The sequence below is a fragment of the Bison bison genome, unplaced genomic scaffold (genome assembly GCF_000754665.1).
Source record: "Bison bison bison isolate TAMUID 2011002044 unplaced genomic scaffold, Bison_UMD1.0 scf7180017864380, whole genome shotgun sequence".
In the NCBI taxonomy this organism is placed as follows: domain Eukaryota; kingdom Metazoa; phylum Chordata; class Mammalia; order Artiodactyla; family Bovidae; genus Bison; species Bison bison.
The window spans coordinates 4,328,667-4,353,644 of record NW_011494952.1 but is presented as its reverse complement, the minus strand read 5'-3'; the positions used below and the strand labels follow the sequence as shown (position 1 = coordinate 4,353,644).

Here is a 24,978-nt window from a genome sequence, read left to right as displayed (position 1 = left end):
AGACAGGTTATGACCAACCTAGATAGCATATTCAAAAGCAGAGACATTACTTTGCCAACAAAGGTCCGTCTAGTCAAGGCCATGGTTTTTCCTGTGGTCATGTATGGATGTGAGAGTTGGACTGTGAAGAAGGCTGAGCGCCAAAGAATTGATGCTTTTGAAGTGTGGTGTTGGAGAAGACTCTTGAGAGTCCCTTGGACTGCAAGGAGATCCAACCAGTCCTTTCTGAAGGAGATCAGCCCTGGGATTTCTTCAGAAGGAATGATACTAAAGCTGAAACTCCAGTACTTTGGCCACCTGATACAAAGAGTTGACTCATTGGAAAAGACCCTGATGCTGGGAGGGATTGGGGACAGGAGGAGAAGGGGACGACAGAGGATGAGATGGCTGAATGGCATCACTGACTCGATGGATGTGAGTCTGAGTGAACTCCGGGAGTTGGTGATGGACAGGGAGGCCTGGCGTGCTGCAATTCATGGGGTCGCAAAGAGTCGAACACGACTGAGCGACTGAACTGAACTGAACTGAACTGAGTGATAGTTCAAGAATCAAAACGTTTTATTATAGTTGACCTCTCTAAATATGTTTAGATTTCACATAATTCTAACGTGAAAATTACTATAGTATACATTATATTATATAACAGTTATATTGGACAATATATGTTGTAGCAGTTTGGATCTTCTGGCAAATTATAAACAGTTAAAAACCTCATTAATTCACCTATCAGCCTGGTCTGCACTAATAATAAAACTTTAGTCTGTAAAAGTACAAAGACAAATGATATAGACAGTATTACGTGGAAGCTGTTAATAAACAGCCTCTGTTCTCTTAAGTAGGACAGGGTTTGAATTTGGCAGCATGGTTTGTATGCAAATGGACATTGCTAATTATGAATGAAGTGGGTTTTTTGTTTCCTAAGTCATTAAGGTAGATGCAGAATCTCTACTTGGTAACATTTTATTAGCAGTTTATATCAGTTATGGTTTATTTCAGTTACTGTATCAGCCTTTTTAACAGGAGTTCTACAAGACAACTAAGTCCTACAGAAAATTGTTTAAATTATTATTTTCTCAAAGATGGCACATAGCTAGTAAGATTCAAGATGCACAGGAAAGAAGTTAATTCATTATAAACAGTAGATAATTTGGGCATGAAGGCTGAATTCTCTGGAAATCCTGGTAGAAAGGCTGAGAATTACAACTTGGAAATAAAGTTCTATGTAGAAAATAATGCTATAAATCAGACGCTGTCAAATTCAGTATGGCTTTCCACTCAGTTCATCCTAATTAATATTTGAGAGATACGAAAGTAACTTTAATTCTTCAGAAATTTGAGTTCTTTTTATTCCATCTTTGGTAAGAACTGTGATCTAAATGTAATGAAAAGAATTTGGTAAAAGCTGTATTTTGAGCAAAGTTAACTTGGCAATGTTATACACAACATTGTGAAATGAAAAGTGATTGGGGAACAGAAAGCTAAATTAGGAAATTGAGAAATGATTAAAAAATAGAACTAGGATATAGCAATCGAAATGGAAAGGAATAGACATATGTAAGAACTACTATAAAGAAAATTTAAAATAGAAGTTGATGACAATTTGGATATGAAAGACTAAATTAAGACAAGTCAAAACTTGTACAGATTTGAATAAAAGGATCTAAAAGTAATTGTGCTGTTGACATAATTAGAAAAGACAATTTTCATAATGATACTAAGGGTTGTGGTGTTGAGTTTAGTGTTAAATACATTAAATTTAATGTGATACTGAAATGACAAAACATACATTTCCTACAGACAGTTGGAGATTTATGGCTAGATAAGTACATTAGAAAGGTCACTGATTGAACTGGGAGAGGGAACTCATGTGTAATAGTCTTTATCTAGCCGTCTTTGTGCAAGTGTGGCTCCTGCCATGCACTGGGACATCATGATGCAGAGGTTGCATCGTGATACAAGGTCACATTGTAATGTGAGTGTGTTCTTTAGGGCCAGGGCCTGGGCATGTGTGAGTGGTGGTGTCTCAAGAAACCAGGTTTGAAGCGTATGGAGGGAGAAGCTAGTCTGTGGAAAATTCTAACAGTCATCAGCTCTGTAAAAAGTTATTTAAGTCTTATAATATGAGTTAAATGACATTTTAAGAACTCAAATATATTTTTGAAGACTTGGAATAAAAACCCAAGTGCAAATGAAATGCAAACATTTTATTCAACAAATTTTGAATATATCATCTTAACTGGAATTTGGGCAGACTTTTGGAGTGTTTTAATTCAACAAGTGAGAAATTAACAACTTCTGATTTGGACTTATATTCAGAGCACCTTCTTTTGTCATCTTTAAATTGCTTTATAAAGAACTGAGAAGAAGTCAAAATATAGTAGAATATAAAATAAGAGCAATGCAGATGAGAAATTAAATCAATATAAATTATTCTGACATCAGTGAATAAATTGTAACGCCTCAAAAAAATTGAGATCATAACAAAAGTAGTAACTCAATAAGAGGAAAAAATGCATTTTAAATAGAAGCAATGACTAGGCCAGATTGCTTGAGAGTCCAGTTGGTGAAAAGGAGTGAATCACATGAACACATTGTAAAAAGATTTTAATTTCTTGCCTTTTACCAAAAAATACTAACATTGATGATATCATCAAATATATAATATACATCTACAGTGAAGATATTGACAGAAATTGCTTAATGAGTGCCATCTTTATAAGGATTAAGATTATTTTAAATTGTTCACTGTATAAGAGAATCTGAGAAGACCCTATAGTGTTACATTTCATATATGGAGGAATCTTGCTACAGGTGTTTTTTTTAATTTGACATCAGTCCTAAAATTCACATGATATTATCTATAATGAGTTGTGATGCTGAAATTTTTCTGAGCTATATCAATAACAATTTTCATTAATCAAGCTAGAGGAAAGACTAGATAATCTTTCTAGTCTTTTTGTGGAAAATAGTATTACAACATTTTGTCATATGAAGAGCTGATTAGAATATGAAGCCCCAAAAGTAAAGTGAGATGAATTACAGATATAGGTCAAGCAGTTGATAGTTATTCATTTTTTTATTTTGCAATATTTGTGGAATTTGTCAGCTTTTTAATATCTAATTTGTTGTTAATTCCTTGCATATTTATACATATATATATATATATATTCACTTGTGTGATTTCTATAGATCACTTGTGTATGTAATTTTTTTTCATAATTTAACTTCAGGCTCCACAAAGCTTGCCCTGGCTGCATCTTATACCTGGTTCTGACTGGATAGGGGAGCAGGAAGACCAATGAGAAGGTGATTGCTCTGGTCTGGGATGCTGGAAAGGGTGATAGTAGAAAAGTTAGAGAGAAGTAGATTCCAAATATATTTCAGAGCAGATCTGGCAGGAGTGGCTGAAGAACTGGATGTAAAGCATGAGGGAAAAGGAGAAATCAAGAATGACCCACGCCTCCACCACGATTCTGATTTGAACAGTTGGGTGAATATTATCACCATTACCTGGAAGCCTGGAGAAGGAGGAGGCCTAAGGAAAGAGATAAAGAACTCTCGGGCATGCTGAGTTTGTCATGATTTCGTCGCTATACTACACTGCCTTTCAGGCTGCTTGTCACGTTGTACCTTATACTCATGCCCCCATTAGACTGTAAATTCAAAGAGAGCAACAACTGACTTCTCTTTGTGCTCGTGAGCATAACATTTTCATTTAGTTGAATTTAACATGTATTGCATCAACTATATATGCAAGATGCTCTACCAGAATTTTATTTAAATCTTGTAAATCAAATTCTACCTACAAAAAAAAATGCACATAGATAAGAGCCAAGGTTTAGAATGAAAGAGACCAGGCTTAGCACCTTAGTTCTGTTACCTGCTAATCATGGGGTCTTTGAACAATAACATAACCTCTCAGAGCCTCTTGTTCCTTATCTTAAAATGAGAATGATTATTCCTATTTCATAGGATTACTGCGAGTGAAAATAGAGCAATGTGTGCAAAATGCCTGGCATACATGAGTACTCAATAAATGGTAGGATGCGCTTGCATTTGGTTTTCTTGCCAGTACAAATAATATCTATAGCACAGGCATCGCAAAATCAGTATACTAGAAAATGTTAAGCGAGAAGTTACATTTTCAGCCTAAGAACATATCTTAAATAGTTTCGGAAGGAGATAATAGGTTTTTGCACTTTCCCAGTCCTAAAAGGGGGAGGGGATAAAAGGCACTGTGAGCAAAAATAGAATGAATTTACCCAATTCTTTACTGCACTATTTAACCTCTGCTTTCTTAATCATATGCACAGCAGGGGAAAGGATGTGCTAAAACAATTTATGTGTCATGAACAAAGCAGCCGCAGATTTTAGCTCAAAAATCACGCTAGGAAAACCACCGGTTGGAAGTAAAGTAATAAGGCCAAATTTATTTTTTTAATTGAGTCTTGAGTTACAAGCAACCCTTTAATTACATTAATCAAGCAGCCTTCTTCTCAGCAAATGATGAGGGAAATGCATTGTTCTAACTTTTGCTAAACTTGTTTTTAAAATTGCTGGATATTATTCGGACATATGGAAATAAATCCCTTAATTTCTTTTTCTCTCCATCGTTTCAGTGTAGCTATAGCAAAAGACAAATATACACTTACTTCTAGACATGACTGACTCTAAAAGATTATACATCAAATTTTAAATTTGAAACCTTTACAACATTTAAATATTTAAAACATTAGCACGCCTCAAACAAAATTTTGCATGATAACTTTTATTTCAGTTGTTCTTATCTTTGAGATCAGACTTGATTTGACTTTTTGAGATTTGAGTTGATCTGACTTTTTGAGATATTCCCACAAAATCCTCAAGGAAATGGGCTCTACCAATGGATGATGTCAGTCAGAAGGTTACTTGCCCCATATGATAGACTGAAAACCTAAAGGTTACAGGAAATTAAGTGACTTGTCCAAAAGTTGTGTAGTTACTAATGTGCAAGCTGAAACTCAGCCTAGACCTGATTGGCCCCAACTTTCACCAACACTGTGTGCATGTCCGGTCCTGGAATGCTCTCCTTACTCTCGATACTTTTGAACGTGCACTTCCCCTGTCTGTCTTTGTGTATGGGATTGTCTCTTTGTTCAACCCCATCTGCATGCTAATCCCTATTTATCCTTCAGAATTTAATACAGGTACCATCTCCCCTTTACACTTGTCCTGAATCCCTTCCTCTGTTCTTTTCTATCAGAATGGAGTAGCTGTCTTTCCTCTCTATTTCTAGAACACCCTACATATTCTTCTAACAGTTATTTCACTCTGCAAATTATCTTGTATGTCATCCCTACCAAGAACCCCATGTACACTCTGAATTATGACCTGCTTGAAAGTAGAGGAATATTTGATCATCCCTGAAAACCTAGGGCCTAGACAATGCTGGTTTATAGTGCATACTCAGTAAAGTCACACTGCAAATGACTGCATAAATGAGAATTTTAAAAACAGAGTACCTTGTTTTCTGAATAAATTATGAAAGCTTTAAGGAGGAGCTGGGAGTTTAGCTGAACTTTTGAGGATGCATAGGATTTATAGAGAAGGAAGGAATGTTAAAATTTAAAGCAAGTGATTTGTAGTAATCCCAGAATTGAAAATTTCCAGAATATAATATCATTACAGGAAATGTCAAGAAAATTTAATTATATTTCTGTCATTGCCAGAATGCAATGAAATTGAGAATGCAATAACATAATTAATATTTTACAGTAAGAGCCCTAAGAGTATACATTAAACATTTTGTTTTCTGGTCTTTAAAAATTATTATTGCAAGGTAATTTACGCTTTATTTAAGTTAGTAACAACAAACATGGCATCTTTTCAATCAGTGTCAACAAGCAACAGTTCTAATTTGATCTAATATTTCATAAAAGAAACTTATTTGAGCCAGATGGTTTTTCTCATATAACTAATAACAATTTTGGTTGGTGATGAAACTGAACTAGTCTTTCAGCAGGAGGCAGTCCTGTGTTTCACTGGCATATCAGCCCTCCTTATGCTAGGAGGCACTAAAGAGTCAGAGCTGATGTCCTCAGAAAGGAGGTGCCATCAACCCTGATATTCACTGCTGTACAACAATCATAAACCAACATCTAAGAAAAAATACAAACACCTTAAGTGTCTTAATAAGAGAATGGAGTTTAAAAAGCCCAGTAATTCAATAATGTTGAAATAAAATATGGTAAACATTTTGAAATGTGGCCTTATGTTTCTAAATGCACACCTTTAGTCTACAGACCTATATTTAAGTAAATCAACCATTTGCTACTTTTGTCTTGGATTTAGTATCTAGTCATTTGCAAGAGCAACAGCATTTCAGTGCTATTCTTGTGTATATATAGTCATTAATGTTTGTCAAGGGCTTTGGGAGGAAAGGACTACATAAATGTCAGTGGTTATTAATGTTTGGATTTTTTATATTTAGCTATCAAATGTGTTTTTCATAATCTGTGCCCAGAGGTCTATCTGTGCCCCTCCAACTGTAAACATTTAAAGCAAAAATAATCATCAGCCAATAATAGTATTTGTTCTGTTCTTCTTTATAATTAGAGTAATATTTATCAGTAATTAACAATTATATTCAACTTCTTCAAGAACCAAATTTATTTTAACATGTTTTCATATGCAAGTTATTTAATGCCACTTACTCCTCTGACTTTGGGTGATTATGATGAGAGTAGCCAGCTGACACGGTATCCACCCACATACTCCTCCTTGCCCTGCCCTTCCGTTCTCTGTTCTTGTCTTTAACTGGCACATCACTCAGTCATTCAGTCGTCAGCTAAATAAAGCAGGACTAGCCCAGTAGTCCTCTCTTCTAACCTAACGTAGTCATTTTCACTTATTGTTATAATTGATTATACAGGTACTTGTATCCCCTGCCTTCCAATTCTACCTCCAGACTAACTCCTATAAGAGCAGAAATCCTGCCTGTGATGGGGCTACCTGGATGGAATGCATTCAGATCAATTGAATTGAACTGAAATCTAAATCTTATACAAGAGGAAAAACTCTTCTTTTAAATGCAATCTGGTACAGCATAAAGCTTACTAGAAGAAAATCAGAGCAAAGCCAGCAAAATGGCTTTTTATTTTTCTCTTAAGTGGTATTTCCACTCTATTTTCTTTGAATGATAACAATGTATTTTTTTAAGGTGTTGGGAGTATGAAATAATTGGGTTGACTTGCAAGTGGTTCTCCAGTCTAGAGTTCAAATTCCAGTTTAGGTTAAAAAAATAGACTTGGGGTCCTCTTACCACATGCTTATCCACTAATGCATTTTTAAAAGAATCATACAAATTTCCATGTTTGGCATTGACTCATAAGAACAAGACTAGGTCAAAATTTATTGGCAGAGCTACATAAAGCAGTCTACGAATATAAGCCTATACTCTTTCTGGCTCAAGCTAGCAGCATTAGCCCTTCACTTTTATGAGCACTAAACTCCACTCTAGTTTTAATATTATAATAATAATAAATATAATAATAAAATCTTGTTTATATAAGAAGTTCATCTTGTTAAAAATGCATTGAGACTCATGGTTCTTTATAGGACCCAGTTTATACTGTCTGATGATTTAAAGGTGATAACTTAATGTGATTCATTGCCACCTAGTTCTGAATTTTAATAATAGAACCACTCATCATGATTTTTTCATTTCTTAAAGAACCAGCTTGTCTAAAACCATTGCAGTGTTTTTTACTGGGGTCATCTGAACTACGGTTCCCAGAATACTCTTAAAAGGGGCATGCTTATGTATTCTGAACAGCCATAATCTATCGTGACTGGTGCCAGGTCGACACATTATGAGTTTACAGTGTCAGGCCGGTGAATTAAAGCTTTGTTGTAGACCAGCTTGCTATGCAATTATTTCCAGTTCATATCCTATCATCACTCTTCACATGACAATTGGCAATTTCCATTTAGCATTCTAAGCATCCATATTTTGTCTTAATTGTGCTGTCTGATTCTGCACCTAGAATGGAGTGACATGACTGGTACCAATAACTTAGAAAATAAATTTCACTGTCACTGGAACCTATTTAAGGAATATTCTATGTTCTGTTGTTGTTGTTGAGCTATTTGTTACTTATGTTAAAATAATAGGAAATTAATTTAAATAGAAACACTTCTCATGTCTTATCTCTGCAAACAAAAAAAAACATAATTTACAATAAATTAGCACAGCAGTTGTTAGTGTAGCTCAGCTTTATTTTGCAATTCTCACACCTAAGCTCACAAGATGACACTTTTTCTGATAAGGTAATCTTTATAAGGTAGTTTTTGTAGGTGATTAAAGCTGACAGATGCTAGTGAGATGGTGAAGTTCAGAGATATAACAGCAAACACTTTTTAAAAATTCTCATTAAAGTAATAAAATATCTTTTGATCTACCAATAGAAAAATTGATCTGACAAAGGATAAGTTAGTTACAATGCTATATTTCTGTATCCAAACCAAATTAAAATTATAAATAAGAAAGTAAACAAATGATTATAACAAAATAAACTGTAAATAAATGGTATTTTTTAGGAATAAAGAATTACTGTAAAATCTTATCTTCCCAGTCATTTCTTAGTATTTACCATCACTACTGAGCTGAAAGAGAATAAAATGTTTCAAATATAAACAGAAGCTACAGAAATAGAATATGTCTTTTAATAACATTTTGATACTGTATCTGTTCTTCACAACATGACCTGAACTCCAAATCCTTCAGAAGTAAAACCTTCATCTTTCCTAGAGTAATGATGATAATCAGTGGACTTATGTTTTCAATGATACTCCAATCCAAATCTGTTAAGATCCAGTTGTAGATTGAATAATTAGATTAACTCGATTAATACTATGACTTAGTTTTGCAGTGTGCCTTACTTATTATTATGGGTTTAGTTCTGCTTTCTCATATCTAACAGAAGAATTTTGAAACAGTAACTCATTGTCCCTGCTTGTTTTTGATTACTTAAATGACATTAGCTTTGCTAGAATCAATTTGTATTACAATCCACTGAAGCACTATATTACAGCATGTGCTGTTTTCCAATTTTCTTATCTAAATATCAGTTGTCTGATGTACAGAGTTCATTTATAAATACCAGGAAGTTCCCTGAATCAAGTAAATTAACATGCTGGGCCAGATTCTCCAGCTTCATTAGCAACCCCTCATACCAAGGCTGTGTTCATACAAGTGTGAAAACCAGAACGATCCTTCAAGGGTTTTCCTGGCCTGAATAATTTCCTCATCAGGGAACAGGCTACACTTATTCTAATATTCTGGTCTCATCGCCACAATCTATTCATTTTGCAAAACTCCATGGACACCCCCTGGAAGAATCTAACCATTAGATTTGAGGAAAATGTAAAGTCATGGAACTGGACTGGACAACCACGATGAGGAGCAGCCTGAGTTACAGGTCATAGTGGGAGGGCAGGGGAGAGATACAGAAAAAAAATTCATAAAATTTGGCAGCCCCTATACCAACAGACTATATAACAGGGGGAAACTAGTAATAGAATGATTTACTGACCAAATGAGACCACAATGATTTCCTGCATTCAGTTATTCAATAAATATTTGTTACTGTCCCACTATTTATCAGCCACCTGCCAGGCAGTAAAGTAGGGAACAAAACAACAAAACAGACCAAATCCCTACCTTCACAGAGCTTTGTGTAGACTTTGTTTATTGTAGACATAAATATGTGACATGAAAATCTAAAAATAAGAACAAGCTTCACACTTTTAAGCTCTTCCTACATGCCACGCACTCTGTCCGTGCCTTAAACACATTGATTTAATCCTCACAAAAAACCCCGTGTGGTGGGTACCTAACATCCCTATGTTCTAAATGAGGACAGTGGCCCTTGCCAGAGGACCACGGGTGAGTGAGCATCCTCAGAGAGCTGCAGTTACGCCTTTTGCTTGTGACAGTGACCATGTTTGAATGAAGCAGCAGATGACACAGGTTTTTTGGTGCAAAGAATTTTAAAATGTGTGTGCATTCTCTGTTTCCCACTCAAAGAAATGAGTGATTCAGACTATGAAAATAGGTGCCTAAAATCCACAGGACAGAAGCAACACCACAGTCCCAATAGGACAGCTGTTGAGATAAAGCCAAAGCACCACTGGGTTTGTGCTAGAAGAGTAACTCGGCACAGCTGTCTAATTCTTTTCACGAAATGGTTGGAACGGATCAGAAACCAGAGCCACAAGACAGACAATGAAACTCGTCCACAGCAGACCTAATATCTTATTCACCCAGGTTGACTTTAAAATTATATCAGTCATGAAAATTTTTTCACTGTCTTCTGTTGTGAGTGATTGGGCTATATTTAATTTTAATCATTAAAATGTAAAAATAATAAAAGCCACCAAATAGTCTATAGTCAATTTTCTGATAAAGCAAATTTGTTTTTTCTCCCATTTGTAATTTAAATGGCCTCCAGAAAGTTTTTTGGAACTAAGTGTTAATTAAAAATATGGAAATGGATTTAAAGTACATTACAGCGCACAGTGGAAGAATAATCACAAGAGATTTGTTCACAATACCATACCCATTTCTCAATGTGTTTTTTTAACTATCTAGGTTATTGGTTGTTTTTCTGCATGCCTGTTCCTAGAAAAAAAAACCTGTGATTCCAGTGAAAACAGTAATTACAATTACAACAAATAGGATAAATTGCTATTTGAACAGGAACATGTAGTTTTAGCCACCAAAAGCAAACTGATGCTCCTAGACTTTCCTGTTTACACAGATGAATTTAAGCATGTTCTCAGATTACTTTATAAACTGAATGCTTTTTATATCTTGCCATCTTTAAAAACAAATTTAGTCCTCCATGCCTTACTTTCGTTAGCTTATTCTGAAACAATGCCCTACGGTGCTGTGAGGAACCAGTGAACAAATTCTCTTTCTGAAATTCCCTGAGAAGTTATATTTTCAGATATTTAAATAGTGTGCATATATCATTTACTTTTCTGAATCTCTAGTTTCTCATTATAAATTCGAGAGAAAGATCATGAACTAGAGAGAAAGATTTCAGGGGATCCATAAAGAAGCAGAGGGGTTTCACTTGCCCGTAAGGATTGGGTATATGGACTTTGGAGTCAAATAGATCTGGGTTCAAGTTCTGAGGGAATTCCACATACTCTAGCTGTGTGACCTTGATCAAGTTACTTAACCTCTTTGAACTTTAGGTTCTTCCCCCAAAATTGGGATCAATAAAACCTCTCCTCACATCGTGGTATGAATTGAAGGGCCTAATATTTGTAATATGCTTTCTATAATGTCATTTCTAATGCCTAGCTTAGAGCAAGTTTCCCTATAAATGAGAGTGGCCTTTTTTCATCATCAGTGTTCAGCTTCCTGGTCATGGCGAGCACTGGCAAAACTCCAGTGGGTACCATTCAAATTGTTTTGGGGGTTGGGGGCTGCCAGTGGACAACCCATGGAAAGCAATGTGAATCATGCCCCCCCAGAGTTAGGCAACAGAAAATCTAGTAATTTTTTGATGTCACTCCCATCCAAAACTGTAGGGAGAACAGTATCTCTGAGGAATCCTTTAGAATTTTAAACTACACTGACTGATAACTATTAGTCAGTTTAAGCAATACAGTCAAGTCTTTGAAAAGCTGTTTTCATTGTGCTAATCAAATGAATACTCTAAAACTCCATTCATAACTGAGAAATACAGGCATTGCACTGATGCAACAGTGAACCATTAGATCTGCTTGTCCAAACGGTATCATTTTTCAGGACAAACTTTTTAAACTGAATCAGAACTGATCAAACAGACTGGCAGCCCTGAAAATGTTTTCATGGATGGTTACTGTAATGGAAGACTCAACACCTAATGTATGCCTCCTGTGTACAGAAACCTGCACTGAGGTCCCAGAGACATGGTTCCTGCCCTCATGAAGTTTCCACAAAGTAGTGGGAGATCCCTCATCCATGGTTGTAACTCAAGGCACAATGTAGCAAGTACTATCAAGAGGAGTAGGCAATATTCTGAAGCACAAGAAAAAAGGTCACTGAGGTGATTTGAGCTGGCCTGGAAGGAAGGCCAGATGGAATTATCAGCTGGCAGGGATGAAGGAGAAATACCCTCCCAGGCAAGACACTGGTTGGGAAAGCACCTCCATCTATGGTTTTATTTTTCATATGAAAAAATATGTATTGAGCACCCCTCAAACTGTAGTGCTGGAGAAGACTAGGAGAGTCCCTTGGACTGCAAGAAGATTAAACCAGTCAATCCTAAAGGAAATCAGTCCTGAATATTCATTGAAAGGACTGATGCTGAAGCTACAGCTCCAATACTTTGGCCACCTGTTGCAGGAGCCAACTCATTGGAAAAGACTCTGATACTGGGAAAGATTGAGGGCAGCAGGAAAAGGGGGAGACAGAGGATGAGATGATTGAAAGGCGTCACCGCCTCAGTGGACGTGAGTTTGAGCAAACTCCAGGAGACAGGAAAGCCTGGTGTGCTGCAGTCTGTGGTGTCGGAAAGAGTCGGACTCGACTGAGTGACTGAATGACAGCAACGCTGTGTGCTAGGCACTGGACGTACTTTGTGCAAGCCGAGTACTCCAGTATGGCGGAGGTACTCAAGATCTGTAAGGCAGGAATTTGGATTTGAAGCCTTCCCAATGGGCACTATCGTGTAAAAGAAGGGAGTGGGTCTGGCAGACATCACTGAGGTGCCCCCAACATGCTTTGTGACTGATTTAATATCAGGGACAAGGGAGAGTTAAGTACTGAGGACAACCTCCAGGTTTTGAGTCCGGCAACCAAAAAGCTGGTGATACCATCAAGAGATAAATGGAGGAGGAACCGGTTTGGAGAAGATAAATAAGTAGAAATAAATGAACAAGCCACAGCCTGTCTGATTCCAGTAAGCACTAAGTGTGTAATCCAAATATTCCTCTACATCATGACATAAAAATACTGAATCTGAGGCTCTGTATAGGCTGGCGACTGTGAGTCTTGTATAAATAGAGAAAAAAACCACTTGAAATTTAGTAACATAGGATAGAACATCTGTAACTGGACTAGAGATGACCTAGTTCAACCCCCTAATTTTACAAATAAAGAAACCACATCTCAGACATACTCTCTACTGAATGGCAGAGCCAACCTAGGACTCCCACTACACATTTAATGGGGGGATAGGGGGGTGGAATCCAAATTTCTAAAACATTCAAATCTGGAATAAAGGTACCACCTAAATTTTTCAGATGGTGAAGGACAGGGAAGCCTGATGTGCTACAGGCCATGGGGTTGTGAAGAGTTGGACCCAACTGAGCCACTGAACAACAAATTTTTTCAGAGTTGCTGTTACTTCAGTTTTTTAACTAAACTAGCGTGATTTATGGAGAAGGCAATGGCACCCCACTCCAGTACTCTTGCCTGGAAAATCCCATGGACAGAGGAGCCTGGTAGGCTGCAGTCCATGGGGTCGGTAAGAGTTGGAGGCGACTGAGCAACTTCACTTTCACTTTTCACTTTCATGCATTGGAGGAGGAAATGGCAACCCACTCCAATGTTCTTGCCTGGAGAATCCCAGGGATGGCAGGGCCCGCTGGGCTGCCGTCTGTGGGGTCGCACAGAGTCGGACACGACTGAGCGACTTAGCAGCAGCAGCGTGATTTATTACTTATAGGCAAAAGGTCTTTTTGATAAAATCTCTTGCTGTATATGCCATTGTACACAGAATCAGTTTTGTAGTTAATTTCGAAGAATTCAGATTCCATGAAAAGTCTTGAAACTACGGTACCTAGAGCTGTTCCTTGCAAGGGAAGACATGCCTCTTCTTAGGTCCTTGAAACAATAATTGTCCCATGTAAATAATAAGGGGCTGCCCTGCATGGAAGGAAGGGCTTGGGTGCTTCCTGAAAGAGCTATGTTTCTAGAATGCCAGGCACATAAGAATAATCAACAGCAGTTTCCTCTGAAGCAAGAAAATCCTGTCCCGCTGACCAAAGAGTGCCTAATACAGTTGAAGAATTAGTTGAGATTTTTAAAAAGGAGGGGGAGGGAGGGGGTGGGAGCTAAGCACAGAGAGAAATATTTATAACTATGACAACATGTTTCCTTGTAATAATTCGTGAGCCCACTGGAGAAAAAAGAAACATATAAACTATGAATAAAATATCCAAAATATAAACTTTATGCCTTCTGCAAATTTTCTTAAGTTAAAAATTAAGATTGTGGTTGACTAAATGAGTATATTTTCATGGTCTCTTATTTCCTTGATGCTAAGGGTTACCAACTGATTTACAACTTCCTGTGTTGTTTTTTAATCTATATTTGTCAGCACATTTTTAATGTCAGATTACTTAAAATAGACACTTGGGCTTAAGAGGTCAGGAATAATAATATTCTGTTGACTTTTGTAAAGATTTCATAGCACTTACAAACATTCTAGTTTAGCCCAAAAAAGCTTTATATTTCTAAATGAAATAAATTTCAATATAGTTTTAAAGATTTTCTTTCAGCTGATGACTTTGGGACTGAAGTGTAGCTCAATCCATATACTTTGAAGTTAAGTAAACTGCATGTGTAGCTTTCTCCAAATAGTTTTAGCCGCCTTTTATTCAGATAACTTAAACTGGGAAAATAACAGAAAGTCCATGAAGAGACAAAGTCTAGAACCAAGGACTTAGGATTCTTCCATCATCGTTTCTTTTCTAACCATTATGATTTATATCTCTCATAATGTCTGCAAATTATAGATACTTGTTCAAAAGGAATATTTTCAAGTATAAAAGCCATGAAATAGCTTTATCTTCATATAAGCTATCATAAGATATAATTAAATGCAACATTTATAAAATCAAAATTTTGAATTTATATTTCATAATTCAGAATAGGCTCTCCACAAAGATCATTGCATAACTCATCTTATTATTCTGACTAACTGATACTTAATTTCCTAATTCTTAAAACAAGAGGTAGTTTATAGTATTTCCTCATTTTTAAGTACTAGAAACCTCAAATTTAAATAGAATACACTGGATGAAACCAAACAAAAATTCACCCACCATCAGAGCTGTTTGAAATAGTTTACAGTGAGTTCAGTGATATGCCTTTTAGAGTATAACTTAATAAGCTAAACAGATACACTCTGAGTGGCTTCTATTTTCAAAAGATATTTTTGAAAAGAAATAGTTTTTTTTCTAATTATTTGTAATGGTACTAACCATATTTTCAGTCTCTCACCCTGAGGAAATTGCACAATAAGGACAATTCAAGAGTCAAAAGTACAGTGTTGAACTTCGTAGTTGTAAGAGCTCTGGTATTTTGATTTTCACAAGAAAGACGCATTGAAAGTTTGCCCTAACTGTGCTTTTGACAAAAATTTTTTAAAGGAAATCTTTTTAATTGAACTCTATCTGGGAAACCACAAGCCACATTGGATACTGGAAAATGAAAAATAAACAGAGTGATAAATTGGGGGTGGGGGAAAGAAGCAGATATTCTAATTTTGAAAGTTGAACATAAACACTCTCCTTTTCTAAATAAGGTGATTTGCCATAGTCCTGACCAAGCCACATACCTACCTAATTATGTCATGCTATCTAAGTCCCAAAAGAGAAGTTGTTTGGGTCCAAGGAATTCATCAAATAAAAAGGCATTAGATATATGTTTGGTATTTTAAAAAGTGAGACTATATGGAAACAGGGTGATGGGATGTCATCATTAACAAATTCTTCTGAGTTAATTGGATTGCTTGGGCGATGTTCCAATTAAATATAGAAATAGCATAGACTAGTATCCCCAACATGGCTACTCTAATCTGTCTTCCAGTGCTGGCATTAGAAAGATGATCCTTTCCATAATAACAGTAATTATAAGTGATAGTAATATAATACACCTTCAGGTTCAATAACAGTTTCCCTTTGAAGAACCCCCAACATTTTCACCCACATTATCTAATTTGTGCCTTGAAACAATTAGCCAGGTAGCAATTATCGTTATCTTCCTTTTACAGATAAATAAACTGAGGCCTAGGGATTTCTTAGCATCACACAATTAGGAATAGAACCAAGTCTAAAACCTATAATTCATTTCTGTATCTTCCAGATTATTGCCATCTTTAGAAAATATCTGAGTTTCTGAAGGACTGTTCTGTCCCTCAGGAATTGTACCAGAGCCAGATCAAAACATCTTTTCCTCTTAAATTGCCTTTACAGTATAAGAAGGTACTCTTTTTCAGATTCATTAGAGAGGATTTTGTCGTCTGAGGTCTTTAAGATAGGGGTCCTCAGATTTCTTTTCAAATTAGAGGGTTGGCCTTAAACAGAAGTACACTTAGAAATACTAAAGATGTCTAAAATACCCTGGAATCAATTTCTTTAACTATCTCACTTAAAAAAAATTTTAAGCCCAAGTTAAACAAGATCAAATCAAGAGATATAAATAAAGTGGGCACAAGGTGTTAACTGGAGTGTCCTAGCCAGATTGCGAATTGGTTTACTGGCGCCTGCCAACCTAAATTCCTCCTTGACGCTTTAGCTGGACGAGTAGTCTTCATTTCCTGTCCTAACTTGTTGTACTGTGTTACCCTTCACTGTTTAGGTGATTAGCATGTGAATCCGATGGTCTCAGAGCTCTATTAAGTTATAAATGTTCAAACTACCAGTATGCTGTGGATAAAAATAGAAGTTGCTATTAGATGTCTATTCATACCCTGCAGAAGCCTGGCAACATTTTGAACCTTTTCAAAATGTAAATACTGCATATTAAGCATAGGAAAGAAAATTAATGTGCTGCATTTGCGAATTTATTTCCAAGTCAAAAATGCAACTGGGGAGGAGGACTCCTAGCAGAATTGATATTCTACATTTATAGGGTATGTTAAGAAATTTATAATGGCCTGAACACACAAAAAAAGCCACTTTAGAAATGGATTAATTAAAGTTTCTCCGATAATCTCAGCTTTTGAATTTCCTCTCTTTTCATTTTAAATTTATGGCCTCAGTATGACATTACCAGAGTTGATTGCATTCTGCAGGTGGCATTCATGTGTTGGCATTTTATGTGTTGCATATTGTGAGCAATGGGTTACAATTTGTGTTAAAATTTTCCAAAATGACACAATACGTCTTAATTAGACTTGCAAATGAGTAATGCTTTTTTTCAAGGAGAGAAAATAGTTAAAACATTACAGGAATTTTTGTGCCTTTTTTCCTTAGTATTGGGGAAGTTTATCATAAAGTTTTCTTTTTGAAACTTTAACATTGTGTAGTAAATTCTGATTTACCTATGATGTCATCATCTGACAATTCCAAAAAATGTCTCTTTGAAGCATACCAGTTTTTTTGTGTCTGTAGCTCAAAAAAAGTTTAATGAATTTTTCGTTTTTTGCCATTCAGAACAATAGAAAATTGTCATTTCAATGACATTTTAAATATTTTCAATAACTTAATTTAATAATTGCCATCTTAATCATGGATTTCAGTGATACAAACACTACTGACAAATCATGTACGGTTTTTCCAAAGAAAAACTATACTAAATAACAATAAGCAAAAACAAACAACAAAAATAAGAAAACAAGTAACAAACACAATAAACTAGAGTTAATGCTACCAATAATGTTAACACACAAAGTAGAAAAAGAAAACATGAAGTAACATAATTTTCAGATAAGATCTTTATACTTCTGAGACACAGAAAGATCTAGAAGCAGGTTTTAATTCCTGTAAGTATTTTTTAGACCTAAACTGACCCTGTCCTGAGTTCCAGGAGGTTGAAAATCCATATTATTTATTCCTGTAGTAAATGTCTATTTCATACTGAATATGTAAATTCTTAAACGACTTCTAGTGATTTCATTTGGCTTGTAAGTAAAGATCTTGGATGTTTTTAAAGCTGCATAATGTTTGGTGATGAAATTTTGTACTTACGAGTATAAATTATGCCAAAAGCCATTTACTTGATATTCTTTAAATACCATGGCACAATTCAACTAAACTCAGATTATAAACCATCTTAAATAACACTAATGCAGTGTGCACTTAATGAACACTATAGCCAACTTAAGTTCATTTTCATGTAACAGATAACATCTGGGGGAAATGTATACTGGTAAGTTATGCAAAACAAATTTTCTAACGACCACATCTGTAGATGTTATTTATTGTACGTTCACTTAACAGTTCATTATTCTGTTTAGAAATCTATTCTCTTCTTTATTAGAGCTTTTAATGTACTCACCTTAGTTCAAATGGTCTGCTCATTATCAGAAAAAATATAAATGGCATTCACATGGAACAACATAATTGTTTTTATTATATCCATTTGTGTGCAAGCATTCAAAAATGGCAAGAGAAACACATTTATTGCTTTACATTCAAAGTAATATTTAGGGGGTATTTGAAAGTCAGGCAAAACCAATCATTTGGTCAAATGATGTACGTGTATAATCAGAAACTCCTGAGTTTTAATCCCAGCATTAGGCCTCAGGCAAATCACTTAAAGTCTTTCTCTTTGTTTTCTGATCTGAAGATTATGGGTGCCATTCTCTTATAGACTCAAAGAGGGGGTTGCTAAACCAGAGTACCAAATAGGAGTATTTTTTTATAAACATACTTTATACTTTTTCTGTTTTTATTTTCCAGATTTAAGAGGTAACATATTATACTTTTGAGGGGAAAAATATGAGACAATTAAGTTCTACAGGAATATATAAAATAGTTATAAAACTAGTTTAATTTGCTTCAGCTATTCATAGACTTGAGGAAATTATAACGTTCTTTCAGAAAATCTAACTTAATAAAGCTGACCATGTCTTTCTGTTTTAAATAGATTTTATTACAGAACCAGTGATGTTGTAAAACATGAGGTTTTGTTAAAAAAAAAATACAAAGGCCTAATTGTATTTTTTAAAGAAAGTATTGCATCAGACGGTTTCATTTAAACATATTTGATGGCTCTGTGCTCTCACCACAATTATTGATTCTAATTTTCCTTAAACTTGTTTTCTAAAAAGCCTGCTTAATGGGGAAAAAATCACTATGATGCTTCTGGGCACTATGTTTATTTCAAGCTATATATTTGACAGTGTGCCTTCGTATTACTAATGAAATGACTTTACATTTACCCTCATCTGAAATTGGGACATTTCTCTCCCTTACGGTATCTTACTAACGTAACCAAATATAGACTCTTTGTGAAAGAAAAACATAGCTGTGTTTTGGTTCATTGATGGTATGCAAAACACCCTGAGGTAAAGAAATCCTCACTGCCAGTTATTGTACATGAATCAAATCAATGAATAGCTATATGAGCTATACTGATAAAAATCAAGGAAAAGAAAGCCTAGTTCTCAGTCAGAGGTTCAGGTTCTTGGGATAAATAGGAGCTTCACCCCACCAAAGAAACGATGATGTGGAGCTGAGGAGCTCCAAGTTTCAAAGTGTGTGCCCAGTACACACACACACACACAAGCGCGCGCGCACCAGTGCCAAAGACTAGGGAAACAGGAGTTGGAGTCGGCACGCAGTTCAGATAAACTTTATAAAGAAATCCAGACCACAGGGGATTCAAGGAATAAAATGAGATCCGTGAGCACAAATATCTGTTTGCCCTTAAGTATTTAAATATATAATTTGTTGGAAGAAAGGATACAGGTGGGCAGATGGTAGAATTCTCTACTGCCAGGTTGGAGATGTGATCTATTGATGACTTCCACCAAAGGGAAGGAAAATTAGCAAAGTCTTAGCCTATGAATGGAAGACTATACCAGCAAGACAGATATGGCAAAAGCAACAAGATAAAATTCTCCTTCATTAAAAGAAAGTACTTTTACCTTGCAGGTTATCTCCTGCTTACCTTCTCAGTGCCTGTGGTAAATAAAATAAATTCAATTCAATTCCTTTCTTCTTTTTTCAATGTCTACTCACTACCACTCCCCTCAAATTTCTAGTTTCACCCTATATTAAAGTCAGCTTTAGTGAATTTAGTGTCCTTTAGTCAACCAAGTAAATACCTCATTATCTTCCCTTGTCTCTGGATTCCTATATACAGCTTATTTATTTTATCTATAATGTTTCAGAAGACACTAAAATATATTTAACTATTTTACTTTTCTAGCTTAGTAAAATAAAGTGCAATATAAAGTGTAGGAGGATAAAAAAGCAAGCATGCTGAAAAAATGTACAAATAATTTTGTCTGATACAGTTTTTTCGATCTTTATTTTTATTAACATTTAGTCATCTTGGTCAATTTAGGATGAATAATCGGGAATGATGTCATCTAACAGATTAAAGATTAAGTGCTTAATAATATCAGCAACTTCCAAATGTGGCAACATGAGGACATATTACAGTTTACTGAAAATGGCATAGGCCACAAAGTCAGCACACCAGGGCTTAACTCCTAGCCCTGTCACCAAGTAATTATTTGACCTTAAGCCAATCATTTAATTTCTTCATTTCCAAATTGCATTGACTGTAAAGTTACAACACTTCAGTCCTTATATATATTTATACTAAGCAGCAGCTTCCTATAAGATCAAATTAAGATTAGTAATACAAAGTCAAGGCAAAATATATTGGTATGACCAGGCAATAACCTAGCCTTCAGTTCATTCCAAAACCTATCTAAATCAAAAGTATTAATATGTAAAAAATGAAGTATTATAATACGTGGAAACGTTAGAAAAGAACATCATGATTTCAGGGTTTTTCCAGGTGCCATGGGATAGTAATTATTTGGTGTTTATGCATTTCTAGATTACTGTCTTAATGTAGGCACTTTTTTTTTTTTTTTGTCTGCATCTGGTCTTGGTTGCAACACTCAGTCTTCTCTCTAGTTGTCATGAGCAGGTGCCAGAGCCCATGGATTCAGTAGTTGTGGCACACAGGTTTAGTTGCCCTTAAGCACATAGGATCTTGGGCTTCCCAAGCGGCACAGCGGTAAAAAATCCACCTGCAAATGCAGGAGACTCAAGACATAAGGGTTTGATACTTGGGTTGGGAAGATCCCCTGGCGTAGGAAATGGCAACCTGCTCCAGTATTCTTGTCTGAAAAATTTCATCGACAGAGAAGTCTGGTGGGCTACAGTCAGTGGACTCACAAAGAGTCAGACACAACTAGTGTGCGTGCACACACACACACACACACCACACTACACACTACACACACATGGGATCTCAGTTCCCTGACCTGGGATCAAATCAGCATCCGCTGCCTTACAAGTCATATTCTCAACCACTGGGCCTTGAGGGAAGTCCCAAAACTTGTAGTCTTAAAGACTTTGTTAGCATACAGTGGGTAGCTTCATCTCAGAGCCATAAAAACAAGCTCCTAGGACCTTACTGAATAAATCAGAACATGGGTTTATTGATTTACAATGAGGAATGTAATAGGTATGAAGATCAGAGTACTCAGCTGTAGAACAACTGAGTCATGTCTGTAGAACAACTGAGATGAGAAGTCAGATTATGATCAGAATGTTGCCTTTTAAACATGAAATCAAAGCAAGAGGAACCATTGAGATGCATCAGATGTTTAGTGTCATCAGTACCCTCATCTCTGCTCTCTCCCTCAAGGCATGGTGAGATGGACATTTCTTTGACTCGTTTCTTCATTTCCGCTGTTGACCACCCATCACCCTTCTCTGATTGGCACAATCTTGCCACAGAATTGTTAAATGCTTTCAGTGACATCTCGCCTTGCCCTCAGTATTTTTGCTTGACTTTGCACATCTCCTCTCTGAGTTACTCTGTGCTAACTTTGCACATTAACCTTTAGAACCTTTATTATCCTCATCACCAAGTTCTCATGGCCATTTCACCATTGCCTGCAAGAACAGCTAGACTCTACTGGGTAATATCAGTCACCATCAGACTGTCATTGAGTGTTTTAAGATCAAACTCTCTGCCAGAACTGGAGAAGATGTACAGAGAATCTAAAACATGGTCTCTGCCTCCAGAGAGCTTGTAGGCAGGAGTATGGGAACACTGACTCATGGAACAATTCAAGATCAAGGCAGTATAAAATGAAGTCCCAAACTACATAGTATAGAAAAATAAGACAGAGGAGGAAGTAAAATGCTAATTATCAGAGCACAAAAAGCGCTATAAAGCTAAGAGATCTGTGGCATCAAGAATTCAGAGTCAATGGCATTTAAAAAATAATAGACTTGGAACTTTATGTATATTGGCTGAAATTGTGGTTACTCACCAGAGCTTTTGTCATAATACAGCTCTTCTCTTCCCCTCTAGCAATTGATAGAAGTTGTGAATCCTGCAGATCACCCTTTCCCTGATCCTCTAGAAGAAGGAATCTCATTTGATATTTACTCAACATTCATAGAGCCACCTCCACCATTGGATATGGAAATAAAGGTATGTTTCCTTTTGTCTCTTACTTCACTGTGTCTCAGTATGATATTCTCTAGTAGGAGAAAAAGAACCAAATGCACTTCTCTTTTCCTTCCGATCTTTCCTAGTTAAATATAAATGTTTCTTTTGGCATTGATTCAGAGGTGGGCCAGCTGAGGCTGATTAAGCAATTTTAATCTTTTCTGCTCCACCTTCCCCAATCTCTACCTTCATTTTCTCTGAGTAGGTAAAAGCGCCACTTACTGACCTGTCATGATGCTCATGAATAATGAAAATGCAGGAAAACGTCAAATCAAAATCCACCTAGATTGACATCATTTTTGACAGGAAAGCAGCCGAAAGAATTCTGAAGTTATGTATAAATCAGTAAAGGCTCCAGAAATTACTCGAGTGTTGTTTACATTTAATATTCTAGGGGTTGAATCAAGAACAAGGCCCTGGAGAGTCCCAGCCAGAAGCGGATACTTCAGAAACTGATCTGTTAGTTGGTTTCACCATTGAAGAGATAAAATCGGTGCTGGACCAAGTCACAGATGACATTTTAATCAGCATTCAGGTACCCAGCCTTGATCATGTGCTTACTTGATAGTGTGCTTACTTACCTTATTACTTGTTAATTAACCAACCTCAACCTTAATGTCTGTAAACACTACCCACGCTCTGCCAGCAAGAGTGATGCTGATAATGGAGCAGCTCAGTGTAACATCTCCACATAACTCTCAGTTGAGTCATCTGAGACTCAGTAAGATCACAAAATAAATTCACTAATAGCACATTTTGTGGTATGTTACCAGTTTACGGAATCATGCAGCATCAGGACCCATAAACACTCCATGCCCAGTCACACTGACTGACTGCTCATGCAGGAGGAATGCTAGTACATTTGTAAACAGTAAACACTAAAGCTCAGCCCATCATTCTTAGCTTAGTCTTTTCACGAAATTTCTAAAGAGAGGCTTTCTTATCTCTGAACTCCTTCTCAGATAGTTTGCTCCTTTCACATATCAGTCAGAGCTAATGGATGTGTGAAAGTGAAAGTTGCTTAGTCGTGTCCAACTCTTTAGTGAGTAGCCCATCTCTTCTCCAGGGGATCTTCCCAACCCAGGGATCAAACCCAGGTCTCCCACATTGCAGGCAGATTCTGTACTGTCTGAGCCACCAGAGAAGCCCAGCTAATTATATATCTATATATATATATATATATTAATGGTGTTACCACTGACACCAGTGGCTGCATGAAAATGGTGATGACAACAGCCATCTCAGTAGCAACTGCTAACGATGAATCAGTAGGCTTAGCTTTATACTTAATTTTTTTCCTGTCCAAAACAAAAAGAACGCCACCATTTCTACCTCAACACAAAGGCTTGCATCATTTCCTAGACAAAATGATTAAGAGTCATTTGCATATTTTGAGAGGATTTATAATTTCCTGTGGAAATAAACATGAACCAATAGGACATTCTACTGCATGTTTAAAATGTGAGTGCATCTCAGGGAAAGATTCAGTTGTTGTTTTGGACATGAGACTATATATAAAAAGCACTCTGCATTAATGACAATTTAGAGGGAACAAAAGATTAGCTTGGCAATAGCATACCTTGTTACTTGTTTAATCATCAAATGTTAATGTACTGTTTACACGAACATTTAATAATTCGATGCCAACAGAATCAGCCAAAGTCCTCGGCTTAATAAGGGGTGTTTATTGTTTACCAGAAATAGTGAAAGGACACGTTTTACACAAAGCTTTATTGTTAACAACCCCATGAATGTAATAACTGGTTACTCATGTTGAAGGGCAGAGAGCAGCTGAATTAAGCTGAGTTCAAAACATATCTTCTCTTTAGATTTGATAACATTTCATCTAAATATAGTTTATGGATAATCATGGCCCTGGGCTCCTTTGTGATCCTGTGGCTCTGAAATTATCACCAAGGCCCTAGACAGTAATAAAATTGTTTGCAGGCCCTCAAAATTGAAAACATCTTTACTGAGGCCATGTTCCATGTAGTGAGCAGTATGTTTTTTAAATATTCATTGAAATTTTTTTAATATTAGAGTCTGTAGCGTTTATATCAATACCCTTATATCAGAAGGAATATGATGTTTCTATGTGTAAGTGTTGTCCCAGTGGCCTGCAGCCATCCTTACTGGGCCTGGAAGTCCATTAGCTGGCTCATCTAAATGTAATTAGGCATAGAAAGAACTCGGGACACTGGACGACAAGATCCCCCGTCTCGTCGAGAATTAGGCATAGAAAGGACCAGAGGTGAGGGATGCAGATCTGTCAGGTGCCTTGATCATTTCCATACTAAGTAGATTCATGGACATTCAGTTCAGTTCAGTTCAGTCGCTCAGTCGCGTCCGACTCTTTGCGACCCCATGAATTGCAGCATGCCAGGCCTCCCTGTCCATCACCAACTCCTGAAGTTCATTCAAACTCATGTCATCGAGTCCGTGATGCCATCCAGCCATCTCATCCTCTGTCGTCCCCTTCTCCTCTTGCCCCAAATCCCTCCCAGCATCAGAGTCTTTTCCAATGAGTCAACTTTTTGCATGAGGTGGCCAAAGTACTGGAG

At 36.4% G+C, this 24,978-nt stretch overlaps 1 protein-coding gene across 2 annotated transcripts in view; it reads left to right on the top strand.

The window, feature by feature from the left end:
• The window catches only part of LOC105001241 (chromosome unknown open reading frame, human C10orf107), a 169,469-nt gene that overhangs the window by 138,822 nt on the left and 5,669 nt on the right, over nt 1-24,978 (top strand). For both annotated transcript variants that reach the window (XR_826838.1, XM_010857416.1), the window contains exons 6-7: nt 22,277-22,399; nt 22,812-22,952. Coding sequence is in view for 1 of the 2 variants with exons in the window: in XM_010857416.1 (XP_010855718.1) it covers nt 22,277-22,399; nt 22,812-22,952 (264 nt within the window). In the remaining variant the exon portion in view is untranslated. The remainder of the gene's footprint in view (nt 1-22,276; nt 22,400-22,811; nt 22,953-24,978) is intronic.